The sequence below is a fragment of the Ischnura elegans genome, chromosome X, assembly GCF_921293095.1.
Source record: "Ischnura elegans chromosome X, ioIscEleg1.1, whole genome shotgun sequence".
NCBI lineage: Eukaryota > Metazoa > Arthropoda > Insecta > Odonata > Coenagrionidae > Ischnura > Ischnura elegans.
In genome coordinates, this window is record NC_060259.1 from 1,083,998 (window position 1) to 1,111,844 (window position 27,847).

At 37.3% G+C, this 27,847-nt stretch overlaps 1 protein-coding gene across 8 annotated transcripts in view; it reads right to left on the bottom strand.

Annotated features, from left to right (window-relative positions):
* Positions 1–27,847, bottom strand: part of LOC124170521 (zinc finger protein 467-like) — a 232,469-nt gene that overhangs the window by 21,579 nt on the left and 183,043 nt on the right. For 5 of the 8 annotated variants that reach the window (XM_046549295.1, XM_046549294.1, XM_046549296.1 and 2 more), the window contains 2 exons: positions 22,606–22,623; positions 16,908–16,928 (listed from right to left, as the gene is read on the bottom strand). In XM_046549295.1, coding sequence (XP_046405251.1) covers positions 16,908–16,928; positions 22,606–22,623 — 39 coding nt within the window. The remainder of the gene's footprint in view (positions 1–16,907; positions 16,929–22,605; positions 22,624–27,847) is intronic. The other 3 variants (XM_046549297.1, XM_046549292.1, XM_046549293.1) reach the window with 2 other exon arrangements.

Sequence of the window (27,847 nt, forward strand, 5' to 3'; positions counted from 1 at the left end):
ATAAGGCGAGATCATCAGCAAAAGCTGTTAAAAGGCCATTAAATTTAGAATTACACAAATCATTTATATGCATTAGGAATAATATTGGTCGTAGTATAGAACCCTGAGGCGCACCAGTGTCCAGTGTTTTAAATTCACCATACTTAAGGCCCACTCTAACACACAGAGCACGTTCAGACAAATAGGATTTAAACCAATTTGATGTTACACCACGGATACCAGCATCATGCATCTTTTGTAATAAAATGCCATGGCCCAGCGTATCAAAGGCTTTCCTTACATGAATAAATAATCCTCCAGTGCGTCTATTTGCATTTATTTCGTTATATATATCAGTCATAAATTTTGTCAAGGCATCTTCAGTTCCCATATTGCGTCTAAACCGTACTGATTAATACTGAAATAGTTGCCCCAATTAAGAAAGGTAAGCAGCCGGTGCTTAACTAGCTTTTCCAAAACTTTTGACAAGGTTGAAAGCATTGAAATAGGCCGATAGAGTTTTGGATTTTTGTTCGATCACCTTTTTTAAAAAGAGGTATCGTAACTGCTTTTTTAAATATGTTTGGAAATTCACCTCAGGTGAAACTTAAGGGTGTTCTATACCTCCGCGAAAAACGGCTCTGCAGACTTCAGGTTGCTCGCCATTTGCTCGCTTATTATACACTCTGGAGAGAACTTGTTTTGGATATGGTTTAAGCTAAGATTATTGTTATTGGCAAGTGAAAAAAAAATATTTGAAAAGCATTTCTTAATTAGTTATTTGCGCTGAAAAACACAATAAAACGCCTGTTTTCTCGATGTAATTTTACCACGTAGAAAACGCGATTTGAATTTTTTTTTCGGGAAATGAGAACATTCATCCTTCTTCTTGGAAATAAGATACGTTTCATCAATGTAATATTTGTAATAACCACACTATAGCTCAATTTCCCGAGCGTGTTTTCTCAACGTCAAGCGCTTACGATCTTTTCTTCCATGGCGCTGCTGTATGAACCCCCACTCTCGGTGAAAGAGCTTCTCACCCCACAGCAGTCTCTCTCACTACCTCCCCTCCATCGTCTCTTGTGTCCCCTACATCTGTTTTTTTCCCCCTCTATGCTTTCCTCGACCTAAGCTTGCCCGTCTGACCCGTGGTCGGGCCCCAGCAGGCCAACAGTTTTTTTCCTTATTATCCGAAGCCCTGTGTTCTTGTGTTGCGAGCGGCATGTTTGAAACGGGGCTAGCGCGAGTTTTCAAGTTTTCTGTTCTTATGCATGGAAAGTGAAAGGAAATCAAAGAGGAAGCATATCTTTTGTGGGAAGGTGGAAAAGAAGTACTGGGAATAATGGTGAATGTATAAATCCTTTTTAAGTGTGCTACATTATTAACAGTTAGTATATCTTTAGACACGTATTTTCATCCACGTAAAATCTGTAAAAACGTGATGCAGCTAAGAAATAGACTATCAAATTATTTTAACCATTTTAGTCATTACAAACCTGCAATAATAGATGTTATTTACACTACAGAAGGAGAAACTGCTTTAAAGTAAGTACCTACCTCTCGATAATTTATTGGCTGTGACTATAATATATTAATTTTTTGTAACCAAGCATTGAAAATTAGATGAATACAGAGAATATACTGCACATTATCAATTAGATTCTAGGTTGCACCATTGCCTTTTAAGTTCTTGCTGACGCTAACCAAGAATAAATATTTCACCGAGTAGGTAATATAACGTGCATATCTTCATTTCGTGTCTAAATATTTTCAAAAGTAACCGTTATGTCATCAAAACACGATATGAAAAGTATCACGTTGGTTTATTTGTCTCGTATTTCCGACATATATGTTTCTCGATAACTTGCAACCGAGGGAGAAAACTTCGAAAAGTTATTTTCTTATAAAAATATTCTTATTTATTAAAATTACTATTATTAATCATTACATGAGTCACCCAAAAGAAAGAATTTGAACTTGAACCACCGTATCACTAAGCAGGGGTTGATGTTTGGTCGTTGTAATACAGCGACGACGCGACGTCTAGATGACCGAATTTAATCTTTAACTATCTATCTAACTATTTGCGTAAATATGCTTGTTGTATGCAAAAATTAGATACACGAGATCCAATGAACCTGCAAACCAGTTTTACAAGTATAAGACAAGAATTTTACTTGTGTAGCAGGAGTGACGAGAAAACAAACAATACACACGGATAAAACTCGAATGTGGGATATTTATTTCGCTCGAGTGAAGTTATGCAAACTAACTTCGCGTTATATCTCTCACCAACAACCTGTTTCACGTGCTGCTTACACTCTTCTGACCTATTGATTCTCTGAATGAATTTTTCTCACTACAGGTCGTAATGAACCGAAACTCTGATGATGAATGCAACTTTTCTCAGAAGTGGGCGGCAACTTCCGCGATTTTTCAATGCTAATTTTTGTGAGAATGACTGAACGAGGTAGTTAGTTATTTTTACCCACCCATCGACCGAGTTATTAACTAAAATTAAGATTTCGTGCCAGAGTAAACGACCACATTGCGATATAAATATGCGAGACTTCATGTAAAATACTAGTGCGCAGGATCAGGTAGACTCATTATATTTAACTGTTGAAATTATTCGGCATAATAAGACGTCTAGAAATTTATGACAACTAAATGTAATATCATTAAAAGTTCTTCAGTTTAGAATGATTCTAACATCACCGCAGAGCGGTTGTAGTCATTGGGAAGAAACTAAAATTTCTCAGGAGCGTTACCCGATCAATTTTTCTCTACCCCTTGAGTACACTGTATGACCCTTCCGGGATGGAACCCTGCATTGAAGTTAGGTCTTGTACTTAATATGTCTCCCATTTTTTTTATTTCGAAGGGAATTTTAGATCTTATACTCCACTATTATTTAATATGAATGAGAATACATAAATACCAAGACTGTTATTTGCCACGAAAAAAACATTTCGCTTATGAAGAAAGATCTGAGGTTTTCCCGGCGTATGCTGTTGTTGAAGTTTATTCGGGATTGCCACCGGATAAGGTTCTCCATCTCTGCCGACGTTTCGATGGTCGAGTCGTCCATCGTCATCAGGGCTTGATGACGATGCCCTGATGACGATGGACGACTCGGCCATCGAAACGTCGGCAGAGATGGAGAACCTTAACCGGTGGCAATCCCGAATAAACTTCAACAACATTTCGCTTATGTTAGCCGCGATTCAAACCCAGATCCTCCCGATTGCCGGTCCGTTACATTACCAAGTAAATTTTTCTAGACGAATCTAAGACACAAGTAAAAAGAGTCATTGAAGAGTCAGAGAATTTCATATTCAAGGAAAAAGGTTGCTTCGTGGTATAAGTGGTAGCATATTTAACCGGCCATCGGGGATATCCGGGTTCGAATCCCAGGTTAGTCAAATGATTTTTTCATGTCGATTATCATACTTATTTAACTATGCACTAGTGTATTTAACTATGCACTCGTGCGCGTGACTGCGCACAAATTTGCTTGTTCAATGTAGTACTTTGTATGAGTGAGAGCACAAATCCTTTTGCATGTGACGCTGGAATATCCTCTTTTACGAATAACTCTAACCACTACACGGTAGATAATTTTTAGTTGCCGTTCCATGCTTAACAACTTTATTTGGTAGAATGATTATTGATTTTCAAAACGCTCTACATCAAAACATATACTTAATTCAACTTACAAATAAAATCCGAAGATTCAAACGTGATGGAGCGGAATTTTTCCATATTGAAAGAAACACTTGCAATTTTCCACGATTATAAGAAAAGTTAATGTGACCTAGATTTCAATGTTATAACAACATCTTCAACGTACAAATTGTGTGTAATTCATTCAATGTATCTTCTTGGGACTAAGCTATGTCTGATTACGAACTAATGGATTCGACTTTGCCAACATTTGGCCCGCTTTAATTTCGTAGGGGATAAATTATTTCTAATGCCTTTACTAATTTACTTTGAAAAACTGCGAGAAATATTCCTCCTTCCGTTAATTATGTAAAAGATAAGGATCATACGATCGATATTCATGGAAAAAGGTTCCGCGCTAAATAAAAGGATAATTATGGTAAAGCTTGAGACTAAGCCGGTAGATACCGTAGTGGTGCATGTTAACATACCTACGACGGACTACTTGGATGAAGAAGTTAAAGACGTCTATGAAGATATCACAGCAGTAATCAAACGGGTAAGAGGTGAAGAAAACCTTATAATTTTAGGTGATTGTAAGGAGAAGGCTTTGGGTGTCAATATTAACGGAGAGAAAATAGTATGCTACGATTCGCTGACGACATAGCAGTCATAGCCGAGACAGAGAAGAATTTTTAAAGACTTTGACAAATATATAAAGGAATATGGCCAGATATCAGTTGAAAATCAACAAAAAGAAGACTAAGATATTAGTATGGAGCAAAAGAGAGGAGGCTAGGACAAACATTAAGCTAAGAAATCAAAAGTTAGAAGAAGTGAAAGCGTTTTCTTACCAGGGAAGCCGAATTACCAACGATGGACGAAGCAAGAAAGAAATAGTAGAATAGCGCTGGCGAAGAGGGCTTACTACAAAAAGATGAATCTTCTTACATCTGAGAATACAAGCATAGAAGTAAGGAAACAATTCATCATATGCTACATATGGAGTATGATTCTCTAAGGAAGTGAGGCTTAGACGTTGATAGCAGCAGAGAAGTCAAAGAGTGGAAGCATTCGAAATGTGTTGCTACCGAAGAATGATGAATATAAAATTGATCGAACGTGTAAATAATGAATGAGTGCAAAAAAAGTGGGATAAAAAATAAGACTTCTAAAAACCTTAAGCAGAAGACTTACTTGTCCACATTATGAGACCTGATAGCCTGATGAAAACATTCATAGAAGGACAAGTGGGAGGGAAGAATGGCAAGGGACGCTTCCGAATGAGTTACATTGGACAGGTTATAAAGGATGCAGAAGGGAAGACATATGTCGCTATAAAGAGGCTAGCGGGTAGGAGAGACGAATGGAGAGCTGCGTCAAATCAATCTTAGGATTGTTGACTAATAATTATGATCTCATACCTATAATCCCTCGGCACCTAGAAGAGCAGAAATATTTAGAAGCACACTAGTCCAACAATTTTTACTATTGCCCAAATGTAGCAGTATGAATTTTGTCAACACATTGGCATTAATATCTACTATTGGAATAAGAGAGAGATTCTTCTGTAGGACAATATTGGATGTAATTTTTTTTATTTTAAACTACATTTTGATAGCATTAAAATTAAAATTCTCTCTCATTTCACAGGCCCGTATTGTCGGCTTTCGAACTCAGAAGGTCTTGTTTATTGAAGTGAGGAACAGATACTGCTGTATTTGTGCGAGAAGTAGCGATACAAAATCGGAGGTGAAAGAGCAATGCTACAAAAATTGGAGCAAATCCTCGACAGCAATGGAAGCTGACATATTAGTCGAAGGGTTCGAAACAGGTATAAAGTTGCGCGAATTAAAATATCATTGGATAATTGGTACGATAATATAAGGCACGGAATAATTCATTGTTATTGTTCTGGAAGATACTATAATACTGTCATTTCATTCGTAGGTGATGGCGACAGCAGCGTTACGAAGAAATTGATTGAAGTACCACCCTACGGTATCAACTGCCCAGTACTGGGCAGTTGATACCGTAATAGAGTGCACAAATCATTTATTGTGCAACTACTGCAACAGGTGGAGGGAAATCGCAAAGAAATTAAACATAATACGGGAAGGGTATCAGTCGCTTTGCGTCGGAAAAGGGAGACAATATCCCATGGAAAGGGACACATTTTCGTTCTTCGGCCGATACTGTAACACTGGACGGAAAAAATAATTTTTCTCGAGCCCTGGTACCATTCCTGCTGATTCTTATATAAAATGACCACCTGAATCCGAATATGACATCCGTTTTCCTCCATCACCCACCATTTTTTGGGGGAAGGCCCCCTATAATTTTCATCAATTTTGCAATAATTTGGAGGAATGAAAAGGATTATTTTAGAATTTATATTTCTTATTTGGCTTTTGAGAGTATAAAAGTTCTAAAACATGATAATTAATGGTAAGGATGTACATTTAGGGGGATTTGTTTCCGTTAATGACTAAAAAAAACACTTTAAAAATCATCTTTTTTAACCCAATGAAAATATAAAATCTCAGTTTTATATTCTGCATGGAACTAGAAAGTATTACATTTCTTTTTTTTAGCTGCGAAATCAAGATAATTGCCGTCCAATCCTTAGCGGGAGAGGCACTGCGAGGGCCAGAGTAGTAAAGTGAATCTTCCGAGCTATTGCTACATATTTTAATTATTGTTGCTATGCTATACAGCAAAATATTTTTATTAATACTGCTGTTTCTTGCTGCTTTGTATTATTATCTTTCGGGGAGGATGATGTGAAATAGAAGCTGGAAATGTTTTAAAATACGTGAAAATTTGCGAAAAATGGCAAAATTGGTCATTTTAATGCGTTATTACACAATTTACGGAGACTAATTTCCCTCAAATCTACATCTTTACCATTAATATTATTTTTTCAGAATTTTGCACCCCTCAAAACCCCTAGGAAAAATTTAAATGCTAAAATAATCCTTTTAATTTCTCCAAATGACCGAAAAGTGGTAAAAATTGGAGGGGGGGGGGGGAGTTCCCCCAAAAATGGTGGGTGATGGAGAAAAACAGAGTTCATATTCGGATTTAGGAGGTAATTTTACATGTGAATTCGAAGGAATTATAATTTGAGCAAAGCTGATCATTTGAATCCACACCCCCTTCATAGTTTTGTAAAATGATATAATGTCAGGAAGCATTTTGTTACCACTTGAGGCAGTAATACTTGCGTCATGGATAATGGCAGAAGTAAGTACTATACGGATTTTATTGAAACGTAGGTATTACAATGCGGAAATGTCGGGAGTAAAGCCAAAAAGGGAAGGATGTAAGACAAGGGCATACCCAGGGTCATAACTGGGGGGGGGGGGCAAGCCATAGTCTAGAAGGGGGCGCAAGCCAAGTTGTGACATTTTAGCATGGAAAAGGTGAATGAAACAAATATTTTAAGAAAATTATAACAGCACATTATTAGATTATGATATCATTTCCTAGAAAAAATATTTTTATTTTACTTACATATCTTATACCTACTAATGCATATCATTTTTCGTGGTTTAAAAGAAAATTTGTTGAATACTTTCGTTTCAATTCAGTACTGATTTTGATGAAAGACTTGTGCGATTTTTGCCTCTGGAGGGGGGGCAGCTGCCCCCCCTGCCCCTCGCCTATGATGTAAGGTTCTATTTTTTCTTGGGGGAAATTCAGGAGGAACGTCTGCTTTGTTCTTACTCATCGTCCTTACTGTAGCCAATCTTTTTTTGATAATGTTCTACTGTTAAAGGCATGCTGGTACACCAATTGTTACTGGTAATATTTCTTCCTCTGCATTCAATGTGCTCTGCTAAGCGTTTGGCAATTTCATGAGGTGAATTGGATTTTTTGAAAGGGCATCTGGCTACGTGCCCATATAAATTTCAATTTTTAGGTAAATTTTCCCAGCATCCACCACAGCAATGACTTCAATACCATATTTCTTTTGCTTTTGGATAGATACTGCGTTACAGGACATCGGCCTCGAAATGGTATAAGTTGGTCAAGGATCGTGATGTACTCTGATGGTGTATTTGTAAATTCAAATTTTTTTGGATATTTTATTAATGAACTCAGTAACTGCGGCTTGCTAGTAAATTTTCTTACTTTGTAGTCTAGTGCTAAGGTCATAAAAACTAATGCACCGTAGAAAAAAAATCCGATAGCCCAGTGTACGGGAAAAAATTTGATAGACTTCTTTGCTCCAAATCTCCCTAATATCAACACGGGAAATTTTATACGTACCTGAGAGAAAAAGGGGACTAATAAGAGCTAGTTAATCATCTTCACTCAACTGCCTAGTATCACGATCTCTTGCATAATTTCCAGAAACAGAATTAAAGTAGAGATTTGTGATTTTCACAATTATAACTAGTAATTCTGCGCAAAAAGAGGCGAAATGCTGATGATTCATCACACACACTTTTTGCACATGGGTGTATTCCAGGAAGATGAGTCATCGGCGATTTCATCAAGCCAAATGCGAGCGAATGAATTTTAATCGTCTTCACGATGGATCGGAAGCGAGAATAAATTGTAACACTTTCGGTCGCATCGGGTCAAAACGTCGGTTGCAGCAAAACTAAGGAACACTTTGAATATTAAACGTTACTTAGAGTTAGAATTACAAGAAATTAGAGACCAGAAAAACTCTAGTTCGAACGGCATCATTTTATTAAAAAAACATCGAAGAAAAAGTCAATATGACCCGATGCGATCTATTCAGGGTTATTGGCCTTATTAAAGCTGTATGTGATGTCTGATGCAATATGCAATTTATGATGTTCCTACCATATAAATCAATAAATATTAAAGATGATAGAAAATCAATTTTCGTTCATTCATTAATTGTCATTTGTCTCATTAGTGTTCTCCCTGAATAAACATGTTTCGGAAAGTAACTGTATTGAATACACGTTTTCAAATGGACGTGGGTGATTACTATTTCATTCATACTGAGGAATAACGTAAAAATGTAAAGTTGTACTTAAAAAAAAAGTTTCACGAAGTACGCGCATTTCGGTTAGCGTAATTGACTTTTACGATTTTTTGAATAGCACTTAACAATTTTGTGATATGAACGTTGACCAGCTCTCCCCTTCGAGGAGAGTCGAATAAGGAGAGAACAATGCAAGTAATCACCTTTCTTCATAGAAGCCGGCCGCACTTCCCAGCCTCGTCGAGAGCGTGCGTATTTGGATTCTTCCAAGAAACGGCAACCGAGTGGCTGAGGTGGGACTAATGCCGCCAGAGAGCAAAAATCAACCTCAGAATCCTGACCACTCTCAATATCGCCCCTCCGCAGTGAAACTTGATACAGCGCTGGGTGTTTTTTTCGGTCGGAGCGAAGCTCGACCCCTCGTCTTTTCCTTTTTTTTTCCTTCGGTCAGCGACTAGGTACTCCCCTCCGCCCAAGGAGGTTTCCCATTCCACTGGCCGTTGCGGCCGACTTCGCAACTAAAATCCGGCGACGGTTGAATTTGGATTTTTGAATTTGGATAGAACACCCTTAAGTTATATGCATGAGTAAGTACAGGAGCTATATCATGAATAATCAATTTTAAAACATTGCTATTTATTCCATCAATTCCGCAAGATGAACTAGAGCGAAGAGAATGAACCAAATTAATTATTTCCCTCGGGACAATAGGATTGAAATAGAACGAGTCACACCGACTTTTGGAAAAACATGGATTTTTCATTGGAATACCTTTTCATGCTTGTTGCCTGATTTTAGCTGATTCATAAACACCAATAAAATAATTATTAAATTCCTTGGCTAATGTCATGTCGTCCGTTATTACTTAGTTATCTATGAGAAGGGACAATAATTTTTTGCCAGATGCCTCTTCACCAGATAACTCTTTGAATAATTTCCATTGTTCTCTAGAATTATTACGAAATTTTTGGAACTGATTCATGTAATAATTCTCTGAAGTTTTTCTCAAGTTCTTTCGCAAATTATTTTTACTTTTAATGTATTCATTTCTTAAACTAGTGTTATTTGGATGACGCCTACTTTCGTTAAATAAATAAATAAATTATTCTGGCAATCTGTGCTAACAGGCTATTAGTCATCCAGGGCTTTAATTTTTTGGAGTCTTTAGTAGTGCTGTAAGAAAATCTTGAAAATTCTAAACATGAAGTAAGCTTCTCAATAATCAATTTGAAAGCTTTGGAAGCGTTATTTTCATTAAAGACCACTGTCCAATCAACTGCTGCTACACAATGTTTTACATAATTGTAATTTATACCATACTTAAGGGGCTCACTCTCACAACCACTTCTGTTTTGACCATGATCATGAATAGGAGCAATAGAAAAAACAGTCATAGAATGATCACTTATATCTAGGTGGAGTACTTCAGTGAGTAATTGAAATTTATACATATTCGCAATTCTGGCTAACACATGATCTAAACAAGTCGAAGATGATCTTGTTATTCTGGTTGGAAGTTTCAGCAGACAATGAAAACCTTGGGAGCACATTTAATTATTATAATCATTAGATACCTGATTATTATCTAAAATATTTATGTTAATATCACCAACAATAACCAGGTTACCACTAATTTTGTGAAAGACCGTGTTTTGTGACACTCAGTGTTTTGTATTTCATTTAAGTAATGATTAGGCTGAATACCGTGATGCCTGTATGGACATAAAAAGTAAAAATTAATAAAGCCAAAGTGTAAAGTCAACAATACACAATCAGCAGAAGATAGTGTGACCAAAATGGCATTACAAGGAATTTCTTCAAGTACATACACAAGGAGACCTTTGGCTCTACTGTCATCAGTGCATTTAGCAAACATTTTAAAGCCGCTTATTTTTAGGGATGAGTCGATTCCAAATGTCGATTCTCGATTCCATCGATTCTTGGGAACGGAATCGGAATCCAGAATTGATCGCCTAAAGTCGATTCCGATTCCATCGATTCCAGGAAGATAAATGTTTTGAACATAGACTATAAGTTTGGGGCATAAAGGCTGCCACACACCTAAGCGGCCGCGGTGTCAGCCTTACCCGCGCGGAGGATACGCCCGGCACGCGGGTGCTGCGACGAACATGCCTAAGAGGCCTCGGAAACATGAAAATGTCGGCAAGAGTGGCATTATGAATCACATTCGGAGAATTCATCTGGACCACCAATTATAAAGTATAATAGATCGAAATATGTTTTTTTTAAATTTCGAATGGTATTGGAAGTCTGATGATAATAAAAACGTGCAGAGAGCGAGTTTTCCTGTGAAAAAAAGTTTCTTATAAATATGAGCTGAGAGCGGGTTTTTTATATATGTAACTTTTTTTAGACTAACACGCGTCTGTGTCAATAATAAAAAATTTAGACTCATTTGCGTTTGTATAGCCCAGTTTCATCAATGCAACCCTTGAGAAAGTTGATACTTGCTTGGCATAAGCCAGGGTCTCGCAGTCTCCGGGCGGACTCGACAGGTTGCCTTCGGCCGCCACCGCGCACCCGCCAGGCTGCTCTGGTATGTATGAACGCAATGAACGCTACATTATTGTTTAGCCACCGCAGCTACTGTTATTTTTAGGGATGGTCGGATCGGATACCTCGGACCCAAATATCTGCGGATATTGCCCTTCATCGGATACATCGGATCCAAAGTCGCGGAAGACATTGGATCTGGATCCCAAATTTTCAATACTAGCTTCAGTGAATGCAACATGCACAATGCAGTGAATGCAATGCAAATCAGGGTGGAAAGAGTTCCGATTCCCTCTTCAAATGCGCCGTCGCATGCGATTCTTGTCCTACTAATGAACCGCTTTGTTTGAAAGCTCTCGCAGAGGTTACGAGTAGAATTTCAGCCGTGGCCAGGATTTTCAGCCAGAAAATAAAAAAGGCAAAATACCACTGGCACATAGTGCGACTCTTCCCAAGAGATTGAACAATCATCGGGGGAATCTCAGCGCCATAGGATAATAACCACGTCAAAAGTAACTACGTCGCGGATTTCAGAAAACCACCTTTGGCCGTCCATCAGCCCGTGCCTCTATTGTTGTTTTTTCGTATCCGAAATCAAACGGATTATAAATCATTGTCTTTTAAGGAAAATATGTATCAAATCACACGAAAACAATTGAAGCGTGTTTCATCCCTACCTCATCTCACCAACTGACCTTTTTTGGCCCCCCTACTTCAATTCTCCGTTTCTAGACGAAAAATGCTAGGAGAGTGACTTCTGGGCCCGAAGATATTTTGACAGCTTCGACAATAAGATGACATGCACGAGATTTAAAAAAGAATTACACCAAACGAGACGCATTCCTGACGATATTTCTGTTTATTCTTCAGCTCTAATTGAATGCCACTCAGTTTTCTATCTACAATCTACAATAGGGAAGTGCACTAATTTTTTTTTATTGCTGAATTTGAAAGTTTAGCCTAAAAAAGAAACATTAGTATAGTTACTTTTATTTTCTGCATCTGGGGTATGCACTTTAAAACGTTTTGAAAGTCGGAAAATTTCATGTTGCGCTGAAACACAGTGCCTCCATCTTGATTGAGATGTGACGTCACAAGGCAGTAGTCACCAGTGGAGTATCGCTGTATTCCGTCGCCTTCTTTAGCGCGGCGAGAGTTTCCGGGAATCGGTGGAGTTTGCTTCCTAAAAATGTCGTCTAGTACCGAAAACATGAATTCAAAATAGAATTATAAATGATTTTTTGTTCCAAATTTCATCTCGACGTCGAAACAAAAGCCTGGAGAAGATATTCATTCCCGTGCCTTAAGCACAAGCTATACGGAATAAATGGTTCAAGGCTGCTCCTGACTCTTACCTATCGATGATATTCTGTTTTGAAGATCATTTGAAGGTATTGTAAGATCAAATTGATATTTATATTATAATAATTTACTTCATAGGTACCTCAGTCATATCAGAAAGTGTGTTGAGTCAAAATATAGCATCTTCCGCGTAGACCTACGTAATTCATAAACTGAAAGTAGTTTGGTTAAAGAATTATGGCGCGACTGTTTTTTTACACGACCGGGCAAAATGCGTACTTTGCCCATGATATGTGCATATATGATAACAAACGATTTTTGTTAAAGTTAATCTTTATTTGTTGAAATTAGTACATTTATAGGTGATACAGATATAAAGGTACACGGCAGGTCGCGCGGCGTAATTTGTACTCCACTGGTGACGGGTTCATCTTGCTGATCTAAAAAATTAGCTACAATACCTCGAACTTTGAAAACTCGCAATATAGGCAGTCAAAGTACATTGTAAGAATACACGAGACCATTATAGCCCAGAATGTACGTACAATGTCGAAATCCTTGGTTTTCAAAGATTGACGTATTTTATACGCCAGCGCGCCCGGTCCAGGGTTATCAACTTTTATTTCATCCTATTTGTTAGTTGAAATTATATTTCAGAATGGTTCTTTTAGCACTGCTACTGAGGTAAACTGGTAGGTACTGAGTACAAGGTACTGAGGTATGTACTGAGTAAGTAAACTCCCTTTGGAGTAATGTGAATTACAAGTGTTCGAGATACATGGCATTTTATATTCGCTTTGTGTTCTTATTAATTATGCCTGTACGCATATTGTTGCTTGCCGCGAGCCTTTATGGTATGTGCTCTTGCAAGAGTGGTTTTCATTTTTTATGTGGAAGTTGGTCAGTATAAGCAAAGAAAAAATTAACAGTTTAGCGCACACCAACCCTTGTAGTCATCGTATCTCTGCGTTTGTAATGACTGCCAAAATACCTAAACGCCATAATGATGATAAAAAATTGTGTCATGTCAATGATTGCTGCAATTATAATTAATGATAAACTTGATGCCGTATAATCACAATGAAGACAAAAAAAAAATGCCAAGACGCAGTCTTGAACTACCGTCCTTCGGGTGAGATCTATCCGTAGAATCGTGCACGCTACCACTACCCCAACCGACCCAACGGGATGTAGTGGACATTTTGGATTTATATATATAACTTGTAAAAAGTAACGCATGAAAATTAATTAATTACAGCCTAACTAACGCCCTAATTGAAAAAGATGCAGCAAGGTACGCGGTCTCCCCTTGTTAGCCTTAACGTCTCGCATTTCTATGGAGCGTTGAACCTGTCCTCCTTATTCAAAAATTCAGTAACCATAAATACATCAAAGTTTGGTATACCATTTATAAATCGTTGGAATTTTCCTTCTCCCAACCAAGATTATCTTTTCTTGAACCCATCCTGGACAGCGAACCATTGCAACAACCAGCCAGCTCGGAAATAAGGCTAACATCCCATGATTCTAGTAGCGAAGGGCGAACGTCCCGGCCGGCGTGAATACATACGCAATGAATAAGTCTTGCAGCAAACGTCTGAAATAGGTTTATTAGTTTGACTCTGTTCTTAAAAAAAAAGTTTTGGCATGATAAACGGCATTGTGCCAAAATATACCCAGCGAAAAATAAATGCCATCATGCATTTATTAAAGATTCAATGTGCTATTCGTACTACTCTTTCCAAACTTGAAGTTGACACGTAAATGAATATTAATATATTACGCAATGATGAAGTCGTTTACTCAAAAGAGAAGCAGCCACACATATAATCTGAAGATATTTTATGACAGCAAAAAAAGGATACCCTCAAATTCTGTAATTTTTCTATGCAATAATAGTGGTAGAACTAAACGGTGTAGAAGCTGCCTTCTGCTACTGCCTTGTGACGTCACGGCCAATATTCAACATGGACACCCGTTTTCGCGGCCTTTGAATTTTTCCATATTTCAGACGGTCATCTCGAATCAAGTATTCACTATTAGGATTTAAACTGTGGTTTTACGACATTATGTTATTCTGAACTCTAATTTAAAAATTGTGTTTGGTGCATTTGAAACACTAGTGCACTTCCCTATTAGACTTTACTGATATACAACATTGTCCAAACAGCACAATTTTCAAAGAAACAAGCGCAGCATTAACCCCTCAACCAATTAGAAACGGATTGGAAATGCCAACTACATATATCGCGTTGTGCGCCCGGCTTCGCTTTGAAGGCAACGACATCACTGAAGCAAAATCTGACTCCGAACCGAACCGTGTGTGTGTGTGTGCACTGTGGCGTAAATTATCGCGAAGATGTGCTAAATCCACCTCACCATACTGAAGCATTTTCAGGTGAAACACAAGTCCGTATGCGATGAGAAAGTAAAATTCGGGGGAAACGTGAGTGAGGAAAATTTGAATTCAGTCGATGGCAGGGGGGTAGCCAGGAATTTTGTTAAGGGGGTCCAAAACCAGGGGGGAAAATTTTTAAACAACAGGGTACTAAGGGTTTCAAACTAATTTTAACACCCTTCATAAAAGAAAAACATTCATTTTGCAAAGATACATTTTTCATTTTTGTAAATTCATGATTTTTAAATACTTTTTTCCTTTTATGAAGGAAAGTAATTGTGTTTTTATATTTTGGGGGGTCCTCTCGCTACACCACTGGTCAGTGGTTCATCCTAAGATTTTTCCTATTTTCATTTCCAAACCCAAGTGGAACAGTTTAGGCCATGAGTATGTAAAGATGATTTCAAAAAACAACTTGAAAGCCCATAAAATTATTTTTAATTTATAAAAATATTAAAATGTGCATGAAAATCTAAAAATCATTCCATTGATTGTATGTACCCAGAATAAACTTGAATAATGACTTTGTTTAATGACAGGAATTTGAAAATGCCTTTGGATTCAAATATATCCCATTCGAAAGATCTGGCTCCAAAAATCCTGGATCCGTCCATCCCTAGTTATTTTATTCCATTCAATTCTTAAATTGTAATGATAGCAATGCTACAGATAAATCAAAATCCCACCTGTTGGAAGGAATAAGAATCGATGGAATCGGAATCGAGAATCGGGAATCGATTTGAAGGAATCGGAATCGAAAAAAAGTGGAATCGACTCATCCCTACTTATTTTGTAGACTTAACTCACTTTCGCTAATCCATAATTCAGGAAGTACAATTACAGTAGGTTTAAACATTAAATGAGATAAATTGATTAATAAAACATCAAAGTTCCTTCTCATACTATGTATGTTTTGGTGAATTATTTTCACTTCTTTCACTATACTACGGCTACGAATCTTACTTATTAGCCCGAATTATTTCACTTTTCCCGATTATGGCCTTTTCAACGGCTGTAATTCATGTCAACCCCCATAATCTACCTATGGTTATAAGACATAAATATATCTTTAGAATTGGGAAAAAATCTAGACATATTAAATAAAATTAAGTAGATAAAAATTTTTAAATCTGATATGTTGCTAATTCCAGAAAATAGCCTAGGCAGTCTTCGTACATCCCACCTGAAATAGGCTGGCAGTAAAAGGGTTAATGTACCGTGTAATCAGGCCTAAAGAAACTATTTACATTTTCTGATATTAAGGAGAAAATACTTGTAATAAAATCGTGTTGAAATGAGTACCTTGCAAAATTAGTGGCAAAAAGAAAAGAAATGAAAGATAGACTGAGATACCCTAACCATTTGTTCTCATCAGAGTTCAAGTTTTGAGTCGTGCTAATAGGGAACAGAAACACCATTCCAAACACCTCTGTTTGAAGTACATGTTGACTGCATTCTAAATGCAGCTATGAAAAGGCAGGAGAAGTGTTACAAGCTGCTTTCCCATAAAATTCAATAATGTACCTATGTAACAACAAAATGTAGGAAAAAATCTCCCCATATCCTCACTAAATCAGTGAAAACAGAGGCGTAGCGAGGGGGGTCCGGACATCCGCCCCCCAACCAAAATATAAAGCACGCTCACTTTGCATCACGAAAGAAAAGCAACCATGGAAAAATCATGAATTTACAAGAGATTTCTTTGACAAATGAAGTTTTTTTCCATCATGAAGTTTTAAAATTAGTTTAAAACCCTCAACTAAGCACCCAGTTTTTCAAAAATTCTCACAAAAATCCCCCCAAACAAAATTCCTGCCCACGCCACTGAGTGAAAAGTTAAGAATATCGATACAATCCCCAAACGTAAAGAGAAGCTGCCATTTTTATTTCTAAGGCAAGGGGATGTAACGGATATTAACTTATCTAACTGATATCTAAGGTCTTCACTGTTTGGCTGACTTTTCATGCCCATGTGATCTAAACTAATCGTCAGACTATAGTTACCAGATATTTATGCATTAGAATTGCCTAGTATGAGGTCTTCTTAAAATAAATTAATTAAAAAACAACACTTACCTTGGGGGCTGTATCTTTTGGCTGCAAGAGGAAAAAAATATATAAAAATCACATTATCAGATTTGTCAACTAAAATTATGTACCTAGTTTTGCTCTGGGAAGACATTGCTGGGAATTAAAAAAACTATATTTTGACTATCAGCCACCCTGGCGAAAAATCTGTGTAACAAATATGTGTAAAAATATGGTACATTATGTAAAATTACACATTTACTACACTTTTCCACTCACAAAGTAACACAAATCGTACAGTCTGTACATCCTGTACATCATTGATACCACAGCCGTACTCAATGTGATGCATCAGATGTTACACAGATTGTACCACTAAGTTACCAGTCTATTCATGCACCAGAAGTGTACTCAATATATACACATCAATCACTATTTTTGGGGACACAAATGTCATCACAATTTTACCACTGTGTTGCGATACCATTATATTATGTAATTACTATTTTTTAATATAAAGGATTAAATATCGTATTTTGAAACTTGCGCCAAAGGCCAAAGCGACCGGCGGCCATCTTGCATACCATGTCCCAACAGCCGTCGCGCTGAAACATTCGCAGCTACTGTATTTTGTGACTTTGCGAATTAAGCTATGCTGTAGAATCTTATTTTACAAGCAAATTTACGTTGAAGTACGCAATGGAAGAAGTAAATAATCCGTGTTTCGCAATGAAGACTGGTAAAAAGGAATTGGTAGAATACTATTTCAGGGACTTTTTAAATCGACGCCGGATTAAGTTCCTGTCTGTTTCTGTGTACTGAATTACCGGGTAAAGTGGATCCTAGCGGCACGAAGAGAGATATAAGAATATATCCTTGTCAGCATCAACACATATCTGCTGAGCTGACCATGTAAATGTAAGTAAATGGAACATTTTTTCTATTCCTTAGTAAATCACCGAGGTTGTGCATGTAATCTTTCGTATGTACTAATACGATTAATGAACCGCTAATTTCTGTCCAATAAGTATTTAAGATTATTAATTACTATGTTCACAGTTTAATTACAATTTAGCATGATCTTTGCTTTCGCGGCCATAGTAAAAATACAATCCATTCAGACCGATTAAGTGGAAATATCAGGGTTCTCGCAGAAGAATCCACTTTGTTAGCAGTTAGTTATGGCATTAAAGTATCAGTCCCAATCTCAATTAAATCGTATACGAAGAGTTTTTTCTTGAAAATGTATAACCATTGGAAATACGTCATAGAATTATAGTAATTAATAAACTGTTCAAAACATAGCCATCAATTTAACTCTCTCCGATCATTATCATTTAGGTATTGATTTGTGCTTTAGTACATTTTTTACGAATGCCTAAATTGCAATGAAAGTCATAATTAAAGAATTATAATGTTATCAATTTTCACAATTTGCTGGCAATTTCAGTAGAAGTTGGAATTGGGGCAGAAATAATATCTTCGGAAAATAATATTTCAACTGGTTTTAATATATATTGGATGTCAGTTTGTGAATGCAGTGTACATAACAGGACATAACTGAATTGTCAATAAGACCTGAAGATGCTGGCAATAATGCTGGTGAAACTATTGTTATACAAAATGTCTCATGCGACAGATTCCTATAAAATATTATCAACATGAATATTTACAATTCTGTGAAAGACTTGACGCATCTACCTTTGAAAATGAAGATAACAATGTACTATATACTTTGTTAATTTCATTGCAGATTTCCGAGTTGGCCCTAATTGGAGGCAACACTTCTAAATAAATGATTTTAACGAACTATCCGGTATGTCATAAAAGACATCTTGGAAGCCAACTATAGTTGGATAGGCTACAAAAATAAAAGAGTATTTTCTGAGCTTGGCCTGAAAACAATAATTTTTGGTAAGTTTTACATTACACTTTTTCATCATCAGAGGAGGGATACTATCTGAGGCAATTCTAAATCAAAAGGATACATATTTCTTTGTGAAAACACCCCAAAAAACATCTATCCCTTTCTTCAGTAAGACTTATTTCTTATTAAGCTCTTCATCCCCACTACATAAGTTATTGTCTAACACATATCTTCCTTATTTTCCATATAAATTGATCCTTCAAAAATTTTATAAATTACCTATGATGATTAATTGGACTACATGTTGTTCATATCATTGTCATAGAGAATACCCCTTCTTTTACAGATGCAGTTCGACTTTATCACCTAAGTGCTTCATCTAAGGAATTAGAAAATTACACAAAGCATTGGCTTAGACATGACAAATTTAGGGATGCCTAGAAGAAAGGCCATCATATTGATTACCCTAATCATAGGGGCTTTCTCTAACTCGATAGCAAGTCTTATCGACGTTGCTGCGTCGTTAGCTTATCGAAAATCTTCACTAACGACAATTGGTTTTCTCTACGCTCGCTTAACGATATTTTCTCGATAGCACTAACGAAAAATGCCGATAGCTTATCCGGGGACTCGGGAGCCCGTCTTAAGCTTATCGACGCCCGCTATAATGTTTTTAGGTATCGGTTATAAAGTTTTAATTCTGCTACAACAAAGCGATAAAGGTATATTCACTTGAAAAATTGTAGGAACACTTTTGCGAAGGAGATGGAAAGCTTTAAAACGTTTTGCTGTAATCAATTAGTATAAATAGTGGCAACAGAGACATTAGTTTTTGCGGGGGAGTAAACGTGCTGTTTGAAGTAGATTTGAGAAAGTTATTAACCTTGTAAAAATTGGTGTGAAAATAATATTTACACATCCCAATTTTGGTGCTTAGATTATTTTTAGTCGGTAGTTTCTTTCGGCTCGATTGATGGGACTTCACTTATTAGGTAGGGAGCTAATCACTCTTGAGGATAGAGCAAATATAATCAAGCATCTAGTGCAGAGAGAACGACTTAGGAATACTCAGAATCCTAATTTTCGAAGGACTTTTAATTCGGAACAACCGTTTGAATAACCCCCGATATGGCCCTAACACTGACCGATCTTTGATACCTTTTTTGGCTGGCTAAAGCCACCGTTCGCGAAAAAAATAACGGTTTCCCTCTTTTCCTCAGAACTCATTAGTCGTCACTTTTAACTTTTGCAATGCTGTTAAACTAAGTCCCAACGAATAATATGCCTGTGTTTTGATGGGTACATGCATACACTTATTTTAATATCATTTGCAGTTGCTGATTGCAGTGATTTTCTATGCCTAATTGTGGCTACCAACGATTAACCTATGCTACGTTTTGCTTTTGTGTGAGTTTAATCAGTAATTCGATTTCTCAACATGGTGGGTGACTATGAAAATATTATATGACTTCCTTAAATGCGCATTTTTTTCTATGTTTACTTTATTGTGTTTATCTTCGCTTTGCGTAGAATATAATTATAAGTGACAACAACACCAACAGCATTAACACTTCCGTAATCTTTACTCAAGAAATTGACACTAAAAAACGTTAAGTTTGTGACACGAGTTCACAATCACAACACTCGCGATGATTCCTTCCATGACATCCGCGTAATCTCGGTATTTTTTATCAACGAATCGATTTCAAACATCCCAAAATATGATGAAAGCGTCAATAAGTTTTTCTAATTGAATAACTACCACTGTGGAAGTTGTGGACTTATAGCGGAAATAAGGCAAACGATGTAAACAAGCCGTGGCCGAAGATGCACTCCGAAATTTACATCGTTATAATACTAATAAAATTAATTTTGTCACTACTATAACCACGAGAGTAAAATTATTATAGGCGTAGGTGAACGAGTAAGTTGCAGACAAAGTTCTCTTCAAGATAATTATACTAGAAAATTACGATACATAATGCACCAAATTTGCCGATATTCTTCCATCGACGACTGTTGAATCCTTGAATATACACGCTTACTTACACTAATTTCCCCCTTATTTTATTTTGTTCTTCATGGAAATATATTACGACACATTATAAAAACAGTAAATGAATCCACTACTAAAATGATACTCATCAGTTTTCTCCATCATTTATTATTCTTTTCCAAATCGACCGGTGCGTTCTTTAGCAGCTTCTTGTTTATTTATGGTGACTATTTATCGTTTATTAGTTACCGTAGTTAGGCACTGCTTCTTAATGCTACCGAACGAATAAATCTAGGCATGTGATTGGTTGAAAATTCTAGCCTCACTCGCAGGCGCCGACGGTGTATTGTTTGCTATCGACGAGCCGTGGTCTTGTTTTGCAACGACGAGCTGTCGTTAAGGTGAGATACAGAAACACACTTTCGATAAGAGGGTGTCGTTGCAAGAGAGGACTTTCGTTAACAACCCGTTAACAACAAAACGTTAACGAGTTAGAGAAAGCCCCAGTGCAGTTCTCACTTCTTTGTAGCATCAGTGTATAATTAATTTTCCCATATTATGTCAATTGGTGTTTTAACTTTTAAGTTATATTGAATAACAATATTAAATTTCCTAAATTTGATATCTTTGTGGAAGTATTCTGAAGCTGTTTATTAGTGTGGCTTCTTTTAAAATTCTGTTAGAAAATAAATAGAGTTGTGATAACATAAATGCATAAAATTACTAGAATTTATTTTTTTGTTAATAACCAAATGAGTTTGATTAATGGTTGCACAAAAGTCCGCAGAGGTGATGACCATGTTGTCAAAGCTGGCCAGCGATTTAAATGGAAGACATAACACTAGCTTGGGGAAGAAGAAAATCTCAGGAGCCTGGATTCGTAAGTTACTTCAAATTTTATTTTACCTATTGGCTTAATATAAGTTGGCTGGAATCAACATGGTATGTGGTAAAACAAATAAGAGCAGTAACTTAAGGGGTTGTTATTTATGAAAATGTTGTGAAAAATAAGGGTCTCTCAACCACTGTTTCATTTCATTAAAAAAAAGAAAGATTGTTTTGACAGAAAGTGTAATGTTATGCATTAAACCAAATTTTTGTCCATTTTATCAAGTTATAAAATTTTGCTTGACAAATGTTCTTAATTTTACTTTTTCATTTAACAGGAACTATCAAGATCATCAAGAGGGAGTAGAGGAGGCAACAATTGATGATTTATAGTTCTTCTTCAAACAGCAATAAAGATTGATTTTTAAACATTCCTGCATTTATGTTTTTAATTTTAATCCTAATTGCATGGTACCCTTGTTACCATTATTGTACACCTGTGTACTAAATGGTACTATAGTGTACATCATGTACACATCATGTACCACTGCAGACTCTGTACTCACTGTACACAATTCAGCGCCAATTGTTACACAAGTTACACACAAAACCTACACAGATTGGGCCACTTTACCACAAAGTTACACAGATTGCACACTGGAGTTATAACTATGTACACTATGGTTACACACAGCCTTCACAGAGTTTACCATTTTCCTACACTAATGGTACACTCAAAAGTTACCATTAGGTTACACAAATGTTACCATTCTTTTTCGCCAGGGCATGTTATCAGAGTTAATGGAAACAAAAAATCGCTTCCTAACATATTCTCTTGAATAGTGTCACATTATCGAGGTTGACTTCTTAAAATAACTTGTTACAGAGGTTAATTTTGTAACAAGCTTTATGGCAACCTCAAGATCAAGAGGATTTGAAAATTGGACTTGCACTAATTGAGGTTTTCATGTTATTGAGGGTCGTATAAGCAAGGTTCTTCTCTAATTGCTTGAATGTTAATCACCAAAAAATAACTCAGAGCATAAAATACTCACCATGTCCACTGCATTCGGCTGAAAGAGAAGAAAAATTGTAATTATTTCTTATAAATTACCGAAATAAATTCATTCATTATCATTAATATTGTTCTTCTCATACTGTTCATTTTGAGTGGTAAGTTAAATAAACATATCCTTTACAGGGGTGCAGCTAGGAATTATGGCTGGGGGGGGTGGGTTTAGGTGCAACTAATACCGGGGTGTGGGGGGGCATGGAATACCCACCAGGATAAGCTGTAGGTGCGAGATTAATAAATTGCTGAATTTTGAGATAAATGGTACAAAATGGTGAGTTTTACGGCTTTCTGAGGGATATTTCATTCATCCTTACTCTATTATATTAGTATTATCAATCCAATTAAGTAAAATTTTGATAAGCTTGATAATATCTATGAGATCTGGGGGGGTTTACCCTCCAAAACCCTCCCTCATTGCGCCACTTATCCTTTACACATTCAAACACAATCACATGAAAAACAACAGACTCCCAACTATCTGGACTACCTGTGTTACGGATTATATGTGCCTGAGTTTTGAACTTCTTTCCTATTTTCCACTATCTTTATAAACTAGAAAATGGGATGCAGAATCACCAGGGTTATTGCATTTCAATGCAAAGCTACACCTGATTTATTAATTCCATCGCCAAAAGGGTGGTTTCCCATTATCATTTTATTTCCTAAATCGAAAGATTATTACTCTAGGAGTACGCATTTCACGCTTCTAGATTTTTAAATGATGATATCTATTTTTGGCGATTAAATGAAAAGTGAAGATTTTCAAGAGTGCGAAAACGTGACGGCTAAGAATGAATGCTGGGAAAAGCCTGTGAGACGTAATGATGGTTCCGGCTGCCGCTGTGTGAGGCCATCTTGGTGCGAGGCTATGAGCACCGTACAATGCACGCTTCTAGCAGATAGCAGAGTACCCTGCTAGCAGGTAGCGCTTGGCTTGAATGAGGATTATTAATACCCTATCAAACGAAGGAAACTTTCTGACCATAGGCAGTTTTAAAGGTGATTATTAAGAGATGTTTCCCTGAGCTCATGCATGCATTGGTAACCTCAGACGATGTAAAACTCCTATCCTCACGTGAAGAAACTAGGTCCCTGTGACGTCACGTGGAGTGGCATCGCATGGGTGCCAATCCGGCCTTTTTCAAATGAGGTTAAAATTGACCACTAACATTTGTCTAAACTGGGGTTCCTAAAAACCAAATAATTTGTATATCATGAATACACTAATGGTGACTAACGAATCGCTACCAATGCCTTACGTTTTCTTTGATGAAGGAAACTCCCCTATTCTCTTTGTAAAACGGAATTGATTTACTTACTTGTTGACAAGGAATGTTTCAAGTTTACTTGGACATCTGCTCCAGCATTGCGGGTGATGCTGGGGCCGTATTCTGTAACTCCAAACCGATCGGTGCGGCACCGATTCGTCGGGTGCGACGTCACACCGACTCCCGGTAAGAAGTCGTGCGATTCTGTACGAACCCGATCGGTGCGGCACCGACGTGAGGGCGAGAGATCGTCGGTACCCGTACCGACAGCAAAAAGGTGTCGGTACGGCCACCGACTAGTGGGTTTCATCAACTCCTCGGTGCGCATTGTACGTTATATTTTGTTTTTATCTCATCACCGAGTAAATAATGAGGTTTGCTGCAATGTTATCTTTTTCTGCCCCTTCGAATAGGCCACTATAATTCACTGTGTCAACATCTATATTGATTACCTTGACATAAATATAAGATATTGGTTAATAAACATGAGGTTTGCCACTATATAATGACTTTCTCTCGTTTATGTTACCACTTTCACTCGCTTGTAATAGGATTTCTTTCATTCTATCATCATTTATTTGCTCATTTGACATAAAAAAGAAATTTTTGATTAAATATGAGTTTTGCCGCAATGTTATCACTTTTTATCACTCTGAATAGGCAACTATTGTTTCACTCAATCATCATTTGGCGTTTCCCTCGGCATAGAAATAAGATCTTTTTATTTAAGTATGAAGTTTGCCACAACGGTATCAGTTTCTTTCATTTGTAACAGGCAACTATATTTCATTTTATCGTCAGCCATTGATTCCCTTGACGATAAAAGAAGATATTTGTTAATAAGTATGAGGTTTACCGCAATATTATCATTTTCTCTCACTTGGAATGCGCAACTTAAACATATATATTTCACCCAATCACAATTTCTTTACTTCCTCGTCATTACACTTCTTTTAATTACACCCAGTTCCATATTTTTATAACAATTTCCTAACTTGTTCCTCTAATATGACATTTACATTTGCTTTTGAATCCTACGTTCACGTTCCATGGTATGTTATTTTCGTCTGCTACGGTGCCAATGGCATAACCTTCCGTTGATAACATTTAGACGGAACTTACTTAATAACAACTATATTACCAAATCATGAATAAATAGCAATAAACGGAACCAATATTTAAAAAAAGAAACTACGATCTCAAGGATAGTTTCAATAATTCATTCCAGCAACAACAATCTCCATCACTTACAAACTTTATTGTGATGTTGTAATATTGTTTACTTCGATTCTGTAGGTACAGCATTACTACCACACATCATATCAGCATTGTTAACAACTTATCCAATATCGTTTATCTTAATCTAGCAATAAGTCGTAATTTCCGCAAATAAAAAGATTGAGAATGACGACAACAAACTGTGCCAATGAGTCTTCACTTGTTTTTACCCTTCTTTCATTGGTGGAGACACGTTAGATGACTTCTAACTTCGGATATATTCAGATTTTCCCTGTTTGAGAAGGAGGGGGAACCGTACCGACTGGTTTGATACCGACGACCATACTGAATCGCTGAATTAGCCGTCGTCGGTATGGAAACCGTCGTCGGTGGGCTGGTAAGGGAAACCGACCGGTGCGGTACCGACGAAATACAGAATACGGCCCCTGAACGGCAGGAAAAAGCTCTTGATCAATGTTAGAAAAATGGAAGAATGATCACAGGCTTTCGTGGCGCATAGAATTGAGGAATGTTATTCAGGAATTCCACCCGGTCTGGATCTCGAACTATAGAGTGGGGCATCATAACTTCCTTTTTTTTTAAACTTAATAAAACGCATTGTATGAATCAGAACATTTTTATTTGGTTGTTAATTGCACACATAAGTCACACGAAAGTGCACACCTAAAGTTTTGTTTTAAATATTCTTGAAGATCAAAGGATGTAGATTAAGTCCTCCATTCTTGATACCTCGAGCATACCGATTTCTGGTGTTTGTCATGACTAGGTACATGCAAAAGTCGCACATACGATAACGTGAATTACAGGGTTTTCCCGCGAATACACGAATTTCGTGTTAATTGCAATTTTCTCCAATTCATGGGCGATTTTCACCAACTCGGACGCGATTTTTACCATTTTTTTCTTTTGCTCATGCTTCTCCCACAAAATTGTTTTTCGAGGCTTATACATAAGGCATAGTTTTTTCACTGCATTGGCCACTTTCCGATGCGACGAATTTCCATTGGCTGCCGTTCACGGCACAGCGCCGTGACATATCTCATTTTAAAGTGAGAGAGATGTCTCATTTGAAAGTGGCCTGAATTTCACGGCACCATGCTGTGAACGGCGGCCGGTGAAAAGTTGTCGCATCTGAAAGTAGCCTCAACGTAGCACGGTGTGTATTTCACGCCATAAGCGGCGCACCGCCGGGCCGGATTGAACCTTGCCTTGCGTCCATAACACAGTGGCGTCAACTGCGCAATTTGACTCGTTTGAAGATATGCATTGAGACCAATAGCTATTTGAAAGCACGGTGCCATGCCGTTGACGATGACTGGCACCATGCTTTCAATTAGCCATGTATGGATACGCAAAGGATAAAATATGTAAAATACATAGGTGAATTCAATCAATACTCCATGTATATTATTGCTGAAATTATTCCCGGTCAATAATATCCTAAATTTAGGGCAATGGGTAGGCCACTGGAAGAATGGCCACCATGAACCGTGACACTGGCCACACAATGTGCACCTCATGGAAACCAGTGCTGAGGAGCATTCGTGAGGAACGAGAAAAAAAAGGCGGGAATTTCTCAACCAATCGCGTAACTCCTGCACCAGTTGATACCGCGGTCATCTGTAGGAAAGGAGGACAACTTTCAAGTTTTGAAATGCCCTGATGACAATGAACGACTCCAGAAGTTCCAGAGTTACCTCCCACGATTAGAAGAATTATCCAATGAATAACCAATTGTAAATTATGGACATTCTACCCATGATCTTTAAACCACCCCCACACAAATCGCAAATGTGCCACTATCCACAGCTTTCCATGATGTTTATGCAGCCAAAGGGAACTTCAAATACGCGTGTGCATCAGTGGCGTGACTAGGAATATGCAGTGGGGGGATGAAGGGACCTGGCATGAAGACAACCCCCCCCCCCCACAGGCAACGGGGTTCCCGGAAAATATTTTGAAAATTGACATGAGTGGAAATAAATTTGACATAATTTTGGCACTTAAAATGTAACTTTAAGCAGATGCAGTTCTTATATGTCAAGACTAGACTAAAGTTTTAAATATTACTTTTATTTCCCTGAGGCTTTTTTGGGGGGGGGGGGAAGGAGGCTATCCCCTCATATCCCCCCCCATATCTAACCCACTAATGTGCAGATAAATCAGTGGACACTGTCTGCTAGCGACTGAATTTGAAACATGTTCGACATATCCATTTCTCTTTTGATCTGTCAATTGTAGTGATCTACAATCAACTTTGAGAAATTTTTCAGGTTTTATGACAAAATTCACTGCTATTTCCAGGTTTTTTCACGGTAGGCGAAATCCACAACTCATTCACAGTTGAATGGGAGCCCAGTGATTGAAAAGCATTTCACCTTCCCTTACCATTAATGAAACCTTTATAGGCGGTCCACTAAATGTTTCCCAAGTGAGTTCCTCCTGTACACAGTAAGTCTTCAACATGTGAACTAGATATGTTCCAAGACCTAGATCATAAGTTGCAGTGGCGCAGTGAGGGGGGTTTTTGAGGGATAAAACACCCCCCAGAGCTCAGAGAAATTTTGAAGTTTAATCCATTTCACGTAATTGGATTAATATTACTTATTAAATAGTGTAAATATTAATAAAATATCCCTTAGAAGGCCGTAAAACTCACCATTTTGAACAGTTTATATGAAAATGTTTCAAGGGTATGGCCTCCGCACCTCCCAC